The sequence below is a fragment of the Chiloscyllium plagiosum genome, chromosome 9 (genome assembly GCF_004010195.1).
Source record: "Chiloscyllium plagiosum isolate BGI_BamShark_2017 chromosome 9, ASM401019v2, whole genome shotgun sequence".
NCBI lineage: Eukaryota > Metazoa > Chordata > Chondrichthyes > Orectolobiformes > Hemiscylliidae > Chiloscyllium > Chiloscyllium plagiosum.
This window is the reverse complement of record NC_057718.1, coordinates 10,960,089-10,975,601: the sequence shown is the minus strand read 5'-3', so window position 1 is coordinate 10,975,601 and position 15,513 is coordinate 10,960,089. Positions and strand designations below refer to the sequence as shown.

General features: G+C 41.8%; 1 protein-coding gene across 6 annotated transcripts in view; it reads left to right on the top strand.

Moving 5' to 3' along the window:
• Positions 1-15,513, top strand: part of LOC122552615 (homeobox-containing protein 1-like) — a 42,923-nt gene that overhangs the window by 9,645 nt on the left and 17,765 nt on the right. For 4 of the 6 annotated variants that reach the window (XM_043695376.1, XM_043695377.1, XM_043695375.1 and 1 more), the window contains exons 2-3: positions 5,972-6,032; positions 14,611-15,105. In XM_043695376.1, the coding sequence (XP_043551311.1) occupies positions 5,974-6,032; positions 14,611-15,105 (554 nt within the window). In that variant the 5' untranslated portion in view covers positions 5,972-5,973. The remainder of the gene's footprint in view (positions 1-5,971; positions 6,033-14,610; positions 15,106-15,513) is intronic. The other 2 variants (XM_043695380.1, XM_043695378.1) reach the window with 2 other exon arrangements.

Sequence of the window (15,513 nt, the reverse complement as noted above, 5' to 3'; positions counted from 1 at the left end):
GAATAAACATGAAGAAGGTTAAGCTGTACTGTGTCTGAGTGTTTGCTTCAACTGATACGGGGATACAGAAACAGCACTACAATGGTACAAGAGAGAGTTCAAGGAGATGTATGTTCAAGGAGTTCAACAACAATGATGCAGTACTTGGAGTGGTTGGCCGAATATATGTCATCACAGCCCCCAAATCCTAGATATTTTGTGGTTTCGAAAGCACAATGATGAGAGACATGTTATAGTTCAGGTATTATTGTACAGAAATAGATGGGGAGGGAGAGTCCATGTGGAAGCTGAAGGTAAAGAACAGGTGGTTTTAGGCAATTCGGAAAAGGTTTTGAAGAGTAGCACTGCACAGATGACAATCCTCTGATCTGCTTCCTGAATTATGTGCTGAATGAAGAAAAGTTTGTACAGGACAAATAGACCAAAAAAAAATCAAAGCTGCAGGAAGAAAAACAGAAAACGGTGGCAATCCTCAGTGCATGCAGTACCTGTTGGAGAGAGAAACCAATTTTAAATGTTTAAGATGGATGACCATTCATCAGAAATAGGAATAAGTGTGGTCTGTAGGGAACAACAACAATAAACAGGCAATTAAAATATTGTATAGGTTGAAGGAAGCAACATGAGAAAAATTATTCTATAGGCAGATTTAGATCTAATAGCATTACAGAGCCTATATACAAACTGAATGAAGGGGGGAGAAAAGTAAACCTGTTGTAATCCAATATGGTTATGAACATTAAATCAAAGCAGCTGGTATGGTAATATAGACTTGTCAAATAGGAAACAAATCCAAAGGGAGTGATGATAGAGGACACAAGCAGATTCAATAGACTAAAGTTGAAAGGTTTTTTTATGAGAGGAGCTTTTTTGTAAAGTACCAGAGCCAAATAAATAGGTGCGTTAGTCAGAGGGAAATGGGTCTGGGTGGGTTACTCTTTGGAGGATCAGAATAGACTTGTTGGACCGAAGGGCCTGTTTCCACACTGTAGGGAATCTAATCGAATCTAAAATTAGAATATATCAGAGGATCCTGAGGAAGATAGAGGCCTTGAAGATTATATTTCAGTGAACTATTGTGTGGATACATACATACTGCAGATCTTCATATTGAGAACAAAGTGGAAGTTCAGCTCAAGCAAGTACGAACGAGCCATGTTCAGAGCTTGGCTATTTATTATTTGTTAATAAAGTTGTTAGCACATTCATGACTGTTCGTCAAATGTTATGTAATTCTTTATGTTAAAATTACTTAGCATGAAAAAAACAAAATGCCTCAACTAATCAGAGTTTGATTTGCAGTATAAAATGTCATTATTTGGCATTCTTGCATTTGTCCCTGATTGAATGCAAGACAAAATGCATTGGCAGCATGTTTCTTTTCATCATCAAATAAAGCTTTGTAGTTGTACTACAAAAATGAGCAGGCATGACAAAGCTATAGATATAGGGGATTTTAAATACCTACCTGTCTATTAGGACAGAATAATCTGCTAAGTCTTGTCAAGGGGAAGAAGACGACTTATGTGAGGGTGAGGGGTGTCCAGTTTCAGTTAGGTGGCTTGTGTTATAAGTTAGCCAGAAAAGATCTAAAGAGAGGGCTAAGAAGAGCTAGGAGGGGACATGAGAAGTTGTTGGTGGATAGGGTGAAGAAAAACCTTTAAGGCCTTCAATAAGTATATCAGGAATAAAAGAATGACTGACTAGAGTAAGATTAGGGCCAATCAAAGATAGTAATGGAAAGTTCTGTGTGGAATCTGAGGACATAATGAATATTGTTCATCAGTATTCACATTGGAAATGGGCAATGTTAGTGAGGATATGGAGAGACAGCTTACAAGATTAGATGGGATTGAGGTTGACAAAGAGGAGGTTTTAGCAATTTTGGAAGATCTGAAAATAGATAAGATCTCTGGGCCGGATGGGATTTATACTCAGATTCTCTGGGAAGCCAGGGAGGAGATTGCAGAGCCTTTGGCTTCGATCTTTTTTGTCATCATTGTTGACCGGAGTAGTGCTGGAAGACTGGAGGATAGCAAATGTTGTTCCCTTGTTTAAGACGGGGAGTTGGGACAGCCCTGGTAATTATTGGCCAGTGAGCCTTACTTCGGTTGTGGGTAAGGTGTTGGAAAAGATTATAAGAGTTAGGATTTATAAGCATTTGGTAAAGAATAATTTGATTAGGGATAGTCAACACAGTTTTTAGAAGGGTAGATCGTGTCTTTCTAACCTTTATTGAATTCGAGAAAGGACAAAACAGGTGGATGAAGGTAAAGTGGTTGTATATGGACTTCAGTAAGGCATTTGATAAGTTTCCACCCGGTAGGTTATTGCACAAAATATGGAGTTTCGTGATTGAAGGTGATTTAGTGGTTTGGATCAGAAATTGGCTAGCTGAAAGAAGACAGAGGATGGTCGTTGATGGGAAATGTTCATCCAGGAGCTCCGTTACCAGTGGTGTGCCACACACTGATCTGTTTTGGGGCCACTGCTGTTTGTCATTTTCATAAATGACCTGGATGTGGGCTTAGAAGGATGGGTTAGTAAATGTGCGAATGACACTTAGGCAGATTTGTGGATAGTGCTGAAGGATGTTGTGGGTTACAGAAGGACATAGATAAGATGCAGAGCTGAGCAGAAAAGTGGCAAATGGAGTCTAATGTGGAAAAGTGTGAGATAGTTTACTTTGGAAGAAATAACAGGAATGCAGTGTACTGAGCTAATGGTAAATCCTTGACAGTGTAGATAAACAGAGATCTCGGTGTCCAGGTGCATAAATCCCTGAAAATTGCCATCCAGATTGATAGGGGTGTTAAGAAGGCATATGGTGTGTTGGCGTTTATTGGAAGGGGAATTGATTTTCAGAGCCACAAGATCATGCTTCAGCTCTGCAAGACACTAGTGAGCTGAAAATGTGTTGCTGGAAAAGCGCAGCAGGTCAGGCAGCATCCAAGGAACAGGAGAATCGACGTTTCGGGCATAAGCCCTTCCTGAAGATGCTGCCTGACCTGCTGCGCTTTTACAGCAACACATTTTCAGCTTTGATCTCCAGCATCTGCAGCCCTCACTTTCTCCTCGAAGACACTAGTGAGGTCCCACCTAAAGTATTGCGAGCAGTTCTGGTCACCGTATTATAGGAAGGATGTGGAAGCTTTGGGAATGGTTCAGAGGAAATTTACTAGGATGACCCTCTACTGTACTCACTGTAATACCCTTGACTGTGTCACCAAATACCAGACTAATGCCATTTACAAGTTCACTGATGACACCACCATAGTTGGTTGAATCTCAGATGGCGACGAAACAGGTTGCAGACAGGAGGTGGAAGACCTGGAAAAATGGTGCACCGAGAACAACCTCTCTCTCAATGCTGACAAAATCAAGAAACTCATTATTAACTTTTGGTAGGATGTTACTTGTGCCGCACCCCCCACCACCACCCCAATACGTTAACAGCACAGAGGTGGAATAAGTGGAGAGTGTCAAGCTCCTGGGAGTGGTCATCCACAACAAGCTTTCTTGGACTCTTCATGTGGACGCACTGGTTACAAAGGCCCAACAACATCTCTTCATCCTCAGGCAGCTGAGGAAATTTTGACATGATGGTGAATACCCTTGCCAACGTGTTTAGGTGCACCATCAAGAGCATTCTATCTGGATGTATCACTACCTGGTATGGCAACTATACCATTCAAGGTCGGAGCCGGTTACAGAGAGTGGTGGACTCTGCCCGGACAGTCACAAAGACCAACCTTCCATCTGTCGAATCCATCTACCAGGCCCGCTGTCCAGGAAAGGCAGCCAGCGTTCTTAAAGATCCATCCCTCCCTGACAATGTTTTTCTATGACCCCCTACCATCAGGGAAAAGGTACAGAAGCCTGAGCATATGCACTAGCTGGTTTTGCAACAGTTTCTATCCTACTGTTGTTAGAATACTGAATGGACTCTCAAACTCTTAACATTTGCTTGTACCTGTGCTTTTGTTTTTGCTGCTGTTTGTTTACCTATTATTTACTATCTATGCTACTTAACTGTGTGATCTGCCTAGCTTGCCTGCAAGACAAAGCTTTTCACTGTGCCTCAATTCACATGACAATAAATTCAATTCAATTCCCCCCTGGATGTTGCCTGCTATGGAAGGGAGGTCTTAAGACAAAAGGCTGAGGGAACTGAGGCTGTTTTCGTTGAAGAGAAGAAGGTTGAGATGTAACTTAATTGAGACGTATAAGGTCATCGGGTTAGATAGGGTGGAGAGTGAGAGCCTTTTTCCTCAGATGGTGAAGGCTAACACAAAGGGACATAGCTTTAAATTGAGGGGCGATAGATTTAGGACAGATATGAGGGATAGTTTCTTCACTCACGGAGAAAGGGCGTGAAATGGCCTGCCTGCAACAGTAGTAGACTCGCCCATGTTAAGGGTATTTAAATGAGCATTGGATATATGGAGAAAAACAGAAAGGTGTAGGTTAAATGGGTATCAGATTATTTTCACAGGTCGGTGCAACATAGAGAGCCGAAGGACCTGTATTGCACTGTAACGTTCTATGTAAACATGAAATTTGTGCAAAATTTCTAAATTTATAGGATTCCTTCCTTGAGCAGTATGTAACTACATCTGTGAGGCAGGAGTGTTTCTATAGATTCGGTATAGGTAAGAAATAGATCAGGGAGATGATTATCTTGAAAATTGTAACTCAATGTAAAATGGTTTAAGATTTAAATACTGTAAAAGTGAAAACTTAACACCTAGAGCAGCTGCTTGGATGCCAGCAGATTAGAGAGAGATGAGTAAACCAGAAATTGGCTTGTAGTTACAATTAGAAAAAGAGGCTGTAAAATAAGAAGAAAAGTAGAGGAGATTGTGAACATTTAGTGGGTTCACAGTAGGAAAGGCTCAGGAGAGGTTATTAAAGTTTCCAGAACTAGTATTGGGCAGATATAATGGCAAGGGTCAGGAATCTAACTTCAGGAACAGTAGATAAGGGGACAATGATGAGAACGAGGTGGTCGACATAGGACTGAGGGTATGTACTTTAAATGCAGCTTGTGGAAGAGTCCAATAGGATTTGGTGATGTTTGATGAGGGAGCTTCAGGTGAAGGAACCCCTAGGGGGCAGTGACCGTAATAAAATAGAATTGACCTGCAATTTGTGACTCAAGCTGGAATTGGATGTCACTGTGTGACAGTTCAAGTGAAGATAACTACAAAGACACGAGAGAGGAGCTGGCCAGAATTGATTGGAAGGGGAGCCTAGTAGGGAAGAGCATGGAGCAACAACAGGAATTTCTGAGGGTAATTCAGGAGACACAGCAGAAATTCACCCCAAGGTAGTAAAATAAACATTCTAACGGGAGGAAGAGGCAACCTTGGCTGACAAGGGAAGTCAAGGACAGTAAAGGCAAAAGAAAAAAATGTATGTTGAAGATAAATGATGTTGGATACGCTCTTTTTCCTCTTACAATGACCAGTCGTCAATAGGTTAAAAATCTGAGTGTTTATTAAGCAGTGACGGTTGCATTGGTTGCTGAGAATAAGTGTGTAACTATGTCGATTCCAAGTTCGGCTTGCATTTTTAAACAATAAGATGCTGATAACTTTCATTATATTTCATTTTCAAACTTTAGCTTCACGAATCAATTACAACATGACACTCCCGTCAGTAAGTCACTTGCATTGAAGTTTGGTTTGTGTTTGATTGTATACATGTTTAGATAAGTTAGTCGACACTGTCTCCCAACCCTATTCGCAGCAGAAACAAATGTGACTGTTGTACGATATATTAATTCAGTTAGATAAGTTCTTATATTTTTCAGTGTTATATGACACTGGCTCAATCACACTGTTTATTTTATATCCGAATGTTAGAGTGTTAGGTTCTTTTCCTGAGGTTTCTCTCACACCAACTTCTGCAAAGTTAAAGTTTATTAAAGCTTGTACGAGCGAGGTGACCCCTCTGATACTCTTCGCAGGCATGCAAAGTCAAGTCAGAAGAGAGACCCTGAACAAAGAAAACACATCCCCTTTATACAGGTCAGTTGGTCATGCTCACAGATACTCTGGCCGCTCCCCCCAAATAACCACATGCTACTCAAGACAACCCCTAGCCACTCCCTCACAGTCACATGTTAACCCAGGTACAGTGATCAGATGCGATCATCCTTGAGATAATACAAATGGAAATGCCCTAATCTGGGAAATCATTATGCAGACGATTTCCTGACTCAGTGATTTCCCCAAGAGAACATGTGTGATATGCCTAGCTTCAGGGGATAACTAGAAAGCATTTCTGAATGGAAAAGATTGAATGATCATTTAATTTGATAAATAGTAGGGGAGTAGTAGCAAATTACTGTCTAAATGGAGTGGGAGTCATTCACATTCCTGCATGAACGTCGTTCCCACCCATGTCCAGGATGTTCAGTCAGTGCAGTGGAACTCTTTTAATGTTCAGAGAGAGAGTATTGGGAGGTCTATATTTAAAAAAAAAAAACAGGGTTACTAAAGTAGCAATAGTGGAGGGTAAACCAGCTAGTAACATAAAAGAAGATTGCAAGAGTTTCTTTAGATGTATAAAGGTAAGGGAGAGGCAAGAGTACACATTGGACTGTTGGAAAATGAGGCTGGAGAAGTAGTAATGGGGAGCAAAGAAATGGCGGAGGAGCTGAATAGGTACTTTGCATCAACTTCCACTGTGGAAGATACCAGCAGCATACCAGGACTTCGAGAGGTGGAGTCAGAGGTGAGTGTCGTGGGCCATCACTAAGGAGAATGTGCTGAGGAAGCTGAAAAATCTGACTGTGGATAAATTACCAAGATCAGACCGACTACTCTTGTGGGTTCTGAGGGAGATAGCTGAGGAGATTGTGGAGGCATTGGTGGTGATCTTTCAAGAACCACTGGAGTCAGGATCCCAGAGGACTGGAAAATAGCTAATGTAGCACCCCTGTTTAAGAATGGCCAGAGGCAGAAGATGGGAAATGATGATGGGTTGGATAGTCCAACCTCAGTCATTGATAAGATTTTAGAGTTCATTATTAAGGATGAGATTGCGGAGTACTTGGAATTACATGGTAAAATAGGGTGAAAGTTAGCACAGCTTGTCAAGGGGAGGTAATGCCTGAAGATCTGTAAGAAATTTGTGCTTTTGGAGAAGATTTGTAACTCAGGTTGTGGATCAGATTGTAAGTTTGCTCGCTGAACTGGTAGATTTGTTAATGCTGTTCCAGTTTGAATGCCAGGCCTCTTGGAATTCCTGTGCATGCCTTTGTTTAGCCTGTCCCTGGATGGATGTATTGTCTCAGCCGAGCTGGTGTTCCTCTTTGTCAATGTGTTTGGACCTGCAAGGACTGCAACAAACGTTACATTGGACAGATTGGCAGGAAACTAGCCACCAAACAATATGACCAACTGTCCTTAGACGTAGCCGAAGAGGGACGCAAATCAACTGGGATGAGACATGCGTCCGGGTGTCGTCCAGTTTCCCCCTCATAGTCGAAGCAAAACGCTCAGAGACCGTATAGTTTTACCTCCTTCATCTTTATTCCGGGCCCTGGAGGAAGAGAGAATGATCGCCCATATGCCAAGAGCACGAATTCTCGGTCTTCTCTCGAACAGCAGTTTCTTAATGAATCATATAGTCATTTTGCAGGGAGGAGCAACACACACATTGATTGGGTAACCATTACAATCAGTGAGTGTCAATAGTAAAATTAAGCCATCTGCTGTTACACAATGAATAACTGGCTTCACATAATGAATACTTTTCACCTTGTTAAACTGACCTCACATACTGAATGCTTCCAACATTGTTAAATGGCTGTACGTAATGAATGCTTTTCCACATTAACCCATTACCCTTGCCTCCAGTACCACATTGTTAACTGCAAGTTTTTATCTGATCTGAGTCATGCTCAGCTGAACTTCTTGTTTCACAAAACTCAACGTAACTCTTTCCCTACCTGCTCACAACCTACACACATTCTCACGAGGACGTGCTAAACAAAGACGCGCGAGAATTCTTAGAGGCCTTGCATTCAAACTGGAACTCCTCCAACAAACACGTCGATTTGGACTCCGTTTACCAACCTTTCAGAAAAAGAACTGGAAGTGATATCACCCAACACAACAAACCAAGACACATAAATAGAACGTGGGACAGTACACCAGTGTTTCATCAGAGGCTCACTGATGACGTTACCTAACATGGTGACGAAATGTCTGAGAGCAAATCTACCAGCTCAGCGAGCAAATCTACAGCGTGATCTGTTAGAATTCTTTGAGGAGGTAATAGTAAGTCAGACAAAGGAGAGCCAGTGGATGTAATTGATTTGGATTTCCAGAAGGTCTTTGACAAGGTGTTGCACGAGAGTCTGGCAAATAAGAGCCCATGGTATGAGGGGCAATATACTAGTATGGATGAGGATTGTCTGACTGGCAGAAGACAGAATGGGGACAATGAGGTCGTTGTCAGGATGGCAGCCAGTGACTGTTGGAGCTCTGCAGAAGTTATTGTTGGGACCATAGCTCCTCACGTTATACATTAACAATCTGGATGAAGAAACCAGGGGCATTCTTGCTAAGTTTGCAAATGACACACAGGTGGACAGACTGTGGTGAGGAAGCGTGAATGCTGCAAAAGGGCTTGGACAGGCTGGGAGAGTGAATTGGCAGACGGAATAAAATATGGGAAAGTGTGACATTATACACTTTGAGAAGAATAGAGGTGCAGACAATTGTCTAAATGGGAAAAGGCTTTGTACATCTGAAGCAAAAAGGGACTTGTTAATTTCTACGATTAACATGCAGGTTCAGTTGGCACTTATGAAGGCAAATTTATTCATTTCAAAAGGGCTGAAATACAAGAGGAGGATGTACTGCTGAGACTGTACAGGACTGTACTCAGACAGAATTTAGAATGTTGTGGGTAATCCTGGGCCCTATCTAAGGATGTACTGGTTTTGGAAGGGGTCCACAGGAGGGTCCTAAGAATGTTTCCAGGAATGAAGAGCTTGTCATACAAGGAGTTGAGGACACTAAGTTGAGAAGGATGAGGGAAAGATCGCAATTAAACTTAGAGAATACTTAGAGAATACTGAGAGAATTGGATAGAGTGGATGTGGAGAAGATATTTCCACCAGTAGGACGAGAGACTAGGACCCAAGGGCACAGCCTGAGAGTGAAGGGTTGACCGTTTAGAACGGAAATGAGTAATTTCTTCAGCCAGAGCAATTCCACAGTTAATCTGTGGAATTCATTATCACAGAGGGCTATGGAGGCCAAGTGATTGAATGTATTTAAGACAGAGATAGGTGTTTGACTAATAAGAGATTAAGAGTTATGGGGAGATGACAGGAGAATGGGCTTGAGAAACATTTCACTCATGACCAAATGGCAGAGAAGACCTGATGGGCTGTATGACCTAATTCTGCTCGTACATCTTATGGTCTAATGGAAAGACGAGAACACAGTACAAAGATTAAAATCTCACAACACCACGTTTTGGTCCCACAGGTTTATTTGGAAGCACTAGCTTTCGGAGCGCTGTTCCTTCATCAGGTGGTTGTGGAGTATAAGATCGTAAGACACAGAATTTATGCCAAAAGTTTAGTGTGATGCAACTGAAATTTTACATGAAAAAAGACCTGAAAAATCCAGGAGAAAGTGAATCCAGAAATAAAAGCAAAATACAATGCATAATGGAAATCTGAATTAAAAGCAGTGCTAGAAATTCTAAGCTCTGCCAGCAGAGGGGAGAGAAACATTTTGACTCTATTATGACTGTTCTTTAGAATTTGAAGTGCCAGTTGACTTGATTTTTTAGTTGGTTGAGAGGAAACTGAGTGATATGAAGGAGGATGAAAGGAAAGGTAAATGTTTTTAATCAACCTGTTCAGATACGTAATGCAGCATGTCAGGTGGAACTTGAACCTTCTGACCAGGGTTTCAAATGCTTTTGACAGTATCACTGCACTGAGAAAGCCCTTTGATTAATTGGGGAAAGTGAGCAAACTTTGCAGGACTAGATGGAATACACTCTAGTATTCTAAAGGAGGAAATTACAGAACCCACCAAAATGGCACTTGTGTGTTAAAAGACCTGAGAGTTGCCAGTGTTGTATGCAATTTTTAGGAAGGGTGTTGATGTGGTTAATTGCAGAGCTGTTTGGGAAAATGTTAATGTCTCTAAGTAAAGACAAAGTTGCCACTTATCTTAAAAATGAAATTAGAAGCACTCAGCACAGTACTCAACTGAGCTTGACAAACTTGGTAGTTCTTTCAGGATGTAGCAGACATGCAAGTACTGTCATGCACATGGGGGCTATGCAAGAGCTTGAGATTTCTTTTGTTTTGGTGCGGTTACTTCATGGGATGGTAAAGTTAGATAGGGAAGGCAGTTTGTTTTCGAAAAAGGAATGGAGTTTATTGCTGTATAGAATACCAGTGAAGGTGAGCTTTAACAAAAGTGACAACCTTAGTTAGAATACTTTGTGCAGAATTAGGCTTTAAATCCGATACATTACAGATTCACTACATTGCTGCATGTTATGAAGAAATGCCAATAGGCAGTTGGAAATACTGAGGCTTTAACAGCCATTTACAGATAATGTAATACAGTTTAGACTATAGTTGAGGGGTTTGGAGCAAAGGTCCAAGATTAAATACAAGCAGTATAGAACAGAGGGCTAGAGATGTTTCTTTATGCTGCAAATTATGAGGTTAAGTAATCCAGTTTCTGCCTCAGCTACTGATCCCAAATCTGTCAAAATCCGATTAGATAAATGGACAAATAAGAATGGGATTGGACTTTACTAGTCAGAAGATTACTTTGACACTGCCTGGTAGGGCAAAACTGTCTATGTAGTTTTAAGAATTGGATTTATTGGATTTTCAAACTTGGTGTCGTCATTCTATTGATATCCTTAGAGCTGTTATGCCAGCAATGAGTGTAAATGCACAATCCTGTGTATGTGGATTCAAGCGGAAATGGTCCTCTCTCCGCACACACTAATGCAAAGGTGACAAGAGACCCCGTGTCATAACTGCTGTGTTCAATTATGGGAAATACCTTCATATTGAGAAAGTGTATAAGGTATGAGCAGGTAAGGAAGGGTTAGGTTTTGGGTTGTGTAACAAAGGCTCAGCGAGCATGACTTTGACCAGATAAGACCTTGCAGTAAACAATGAGGTGCTGGAAGCAAGGGTAATGGGTTAACGTGGTGAAAAAGCATTCATTATGTGAAGCCAGTTAACAAGGTTAAGAACATTCATTATATAATGCCAGATGGCTTAATCTTTACCTTTGCTCACTGATTGGGTGACTGTTACAATCAATATCGATGTTGCCTTATTTGGATGCTGCTCCCTGTAAGTGCAATATAATTCATTAAGAATCTGCTGTTTGAGAGAAGACCAAGAACTCATACCTCTGTGCACATGGGCAATCATTCTGTCCCTCCCTCCAGGATGCAGAATAAAGTTGGAGAAGGTAAAGCCATACTGTGTCTCTGAGTGTTTGCTTTGACTGATACGGGGACAGGAAAACGGGACAACAGTATCGCGATATGAACTTTCCACAGACTGGGTCAAACAGTCTGTCAACATAATAAACAGCTGTCTTGTCACAAGTAAAAGCGAAGTATTACAAATGCTGAAAAACTGAAATAAAAACAAAATGCAGGAGAAACCCACCAGGTCTGGCAGCATCTGTGGAAAGATAAACCAAGTTAATGTTTGAACTCCAATGACTCCTCTTCAGAATGGTTGTCATCAATTGAGATGGATTTAACAGCAATCTTGTTTTAATATAGCACATTTAATTATTTGCTAAATATACCGAGTATATTGATGAGAGTAGTGTAGTTAATGTGGTTTACATGGATTTCGACAAGGTTCCACTTGGAAGACTAGTACAAAAGTTAAGAGCCTGTTAGATTCAAAAACTGGCTAACAAATAGGCGAAGGATGATGGAGGGTTGTTTTTGTGCTTGGAAGCCTGTAACCAGTGGTGTACCACAGGGATCAGTGCTGGGACCTTGCTGTTTGTTATGTTAATTAACTACTTGGATGTGAATGTAGGAGGTTTAATTAGTATATTTACAGATTACATGAAAATTGGGAGTGCTGTTGACAGTGAGGAGGATGGTCTCAGGCTACAGTCTAATATTGATCAACCCGAAAATTGGGCAGACCAATGACAGATGGAATTCAGTCCCAATAAATGTGAGGTGATGCGTTTTGGGAGATCTAAAAAAGGCAAGGATATACACAATGGTGGGTCCCTTGGGAGTACTGAGAAACAAGGCATCCTCAGTGTAGAAGGCTATTGTAGGTGTCAGCACATGTAGACAGGGTGGTGGAGAAGGCATTTGGGATGCTTGCCGACATTAGCCAAGGCGTAGAATGTAGGAGCAAGGAAGTTGTGTTACAACTTTACTTGTGGCGTAAGCAATGTTTTATAATGTATGCACTTCTGGTCGCCATACTATCAGAAGAATGTGATCGCACTGGAGAGGGTGCACAGGAGATTTATCAGGATGTTGTCTGAGATGACAAGTTTCAGTTAAGATTAGATTAGATTAGATTACTTACAGTGTGGAAACAGGCCCTTCGGCCCAACAAGTCCACACCAACCCGCCGAAGCGCAACCCATCCAGACCCATTCCCCTACATTTACCCCTGCACCTAACACTACGAGCAATTTAGCATGGCCAATTCACCTGACTGCACATTTTTGGACTGTGGGAGGAAACCGGAGCACCCAGAGGAAACCCACGCAGATACAGGGAGAATGTGCAAACTCCACACAGTCAGTCGCCTGAGGCGGGAATTGAACCCGGGTCTCTGGCGCTGTGAGGCAGCAGTGCTAACCACTGTGCCGCCCACTGAGAAGAGAGACTGGATGGACTGGGTTTGTTTTCCATGGAACAGAGGAGATTGAGGGGGGGATCTAATTGAGAGATACAAAATTGACAGGCACAAACAGAATAGTGTGTGAGAATCTCTTTTCCCCCATGGTAGATGTATCTAAGACCTGATGACAGAAGGTTAAGTAAGTGGCAAGTGGTTTAGAAGACATTTGAGAAAATTCCTTTTTTCACCCAGAGGGTGGTAGATAGTTGGGATGTGTTGTCTGACAAGTTAGTGGAGGCAGGTGCTCTTACAACACTTAAGCATCTGGATGAGCGCTTAAAATGCTGAGGTAAAGCAGGCTATGGACCAAGTGCAGGTAAATGGGATTAGTTGAGTTTGGTGTTTGTTAGTCTGCATAGACATGGTCGGCCGAAGGGCCTGTTTCTGTGCTCTATAACTCAATTATTTGTAATAAAACATCCCATGTTTCTTTGCAGAAAGATTATAAAACAAAATAAGACTATCGATTAAGGATCTCAAAGGAGAAAAGTGAGGGATAGACACGGATGTCTTGGAAGGGAATTTCCTAGCTTAGGGTGAAGGTAACTGCATGAATACCAGCAGCGAAGCATTAATATTATGAAACCAAAATTGGACAAGCATAGATTTTGGAGTGTTGGAGAAAGTTCCATAGATAGGAAAAGAGCTGGAGAGGTTGGAGGCCATTTAAAGATTTGAGATCAAGGATACATAGATTAAAATTGCATCACTGGTGAGCATGTGCCAGTGTAGGCCGTAGAGCTCAGGTGAGATGGGTGAATGCGATTTGGTATAACCTAGGACTAGCTGACAAGATTTTTCAATGATCTTTAAAGTCTTAGAAGATTGAATGTGCAAGATAGCCAGAGTTAGTTAAAATGGCCAAGGCTGGAGGCAAGAAATGTAAAACCAAGTGTTTTAGCAGAAGAGCTGAGTCAGAAGTGAAGTTGGGTCATTATCCATTTTCACCTCCATAGCAATCCTGGTCTGGTGCTGTTTGTGGTAAAAAGCTTATCTTGTGGTCAGGAATGTTAGAGGTTGTGACAGTCAGTGTTCTGGCCTCCTGTCAGAGGGAAGGATGACGTTGGTGGTAAATGACCTGAAGTGAAATGAATTATCATCATAACGACAATCCCTACAAGGGCTGATTTTAGTGGCCCCTTGTTTTTTTTGCAGAATTCAGCTGCCAAACTGGAGAAGTTGTCTTTTCTGTTATAACATGGTATCTTTACAAGGAAGTAAATATCTGAATACAACTTTTTTGGCTCGCATTCTGAATAATAGTTGCTTGGGTGTGAATGCAGTGAAAATCTTGCATTATATCCATAGGAAATCCACAAAATACTTGTTAAGCATTTTGTCTTTCAGAACTTGTCGTGCTAAGACACTGTTGTAACAATTCATTAAATTGCTAGTGACAAGGCTGTCATTCGGTGGAAGAAATTTGAAATAATGAATAGTGTGCATAACTATAGCAACACCAAGTTACACCAAGTGTGGATACTTTTTGATTCTGCTTTTTGTAGTATGTTGAAACTGTGCCTAGGTGAACTCAATGATAACCCCTGGGCATTGGTGATGTTGGGTTGTTAATTGAACCACATTTTTTATATTCCATTATAAAGTGGGATAGCAGTTACCAAATAGGAGGCAATTGATGTTGGTCTGACTGTTCTTCATTTGGGGACTTAATTAATTCCTTTTTCCTGTGCTCCATTTAGCAGTAACACAATGTCACACTACACGGATGAGCCCAGGTTTACAATCGAACAGATTGACTTGCTGCAGCGACTTCGGAGGAGCGGGATGACGAAACGTGACATAATCCATGCGCTGGAGACGTTGGACCGGCTCGACCAGGAACACACCGAGAAATTTGGCAAACGGCACAGCTACAGCAACAGTTCCTACGGCAACAGCAACAGTTCCTACGGCAACAGCAACAATGTCCCTGCTTCATCCTCGACAGTCACAGCCGCCACACAGACGCAGTACAGTGGGGCGTCACCGTCTCCGAGTAACAGCTATGACACCTCGCCGCCACCGTGCAGCACTAACCTGAATGGACGGGAGAGCTGCAGCAACGAGAAACTGTCAGTGGCCAATGGCAGGCTGTCACCCAACCGTTTCCACACTACCAATAGCCAGAGGATGGGAAGTTTCCATGCCATGGAAGAAGAGACAGACCTGGAAGAAAGGGTTGAAGAGCTCATGAGGTTGGTTGAAATGACAATTCAGTTGCTTCACTGTTGAGGTTTAATTTACCAAAGGCTGTCTTCCATCTTTTGTAGGATGATGTTAGCCAACTGTGTTGGGCATTGCCTGCTGCAGCTCAGGAGCCCCACCTATGGCATGATTTCCTATATTCAAAACTAGGAAAGTAATCAGCACCTTCATTTAAATCCAAGAGCAGTAGATTTTGCAGGCCGATGGTAGAGCAGATTGTGGAGCGAAGATATGGAGCCACCATTATTTCAATGGCAGAACAAGCTCGAGAGGCTGAACAGCCTCTTCCTGTTCCTCCGTAACACCCTTATTGAGGTTCCACTGCAACAGATGTGTACAGCTCTACTTAAACATGCAACAGGACAGTAGATTCTGTCCTCTGAAATTTGGCTGATATT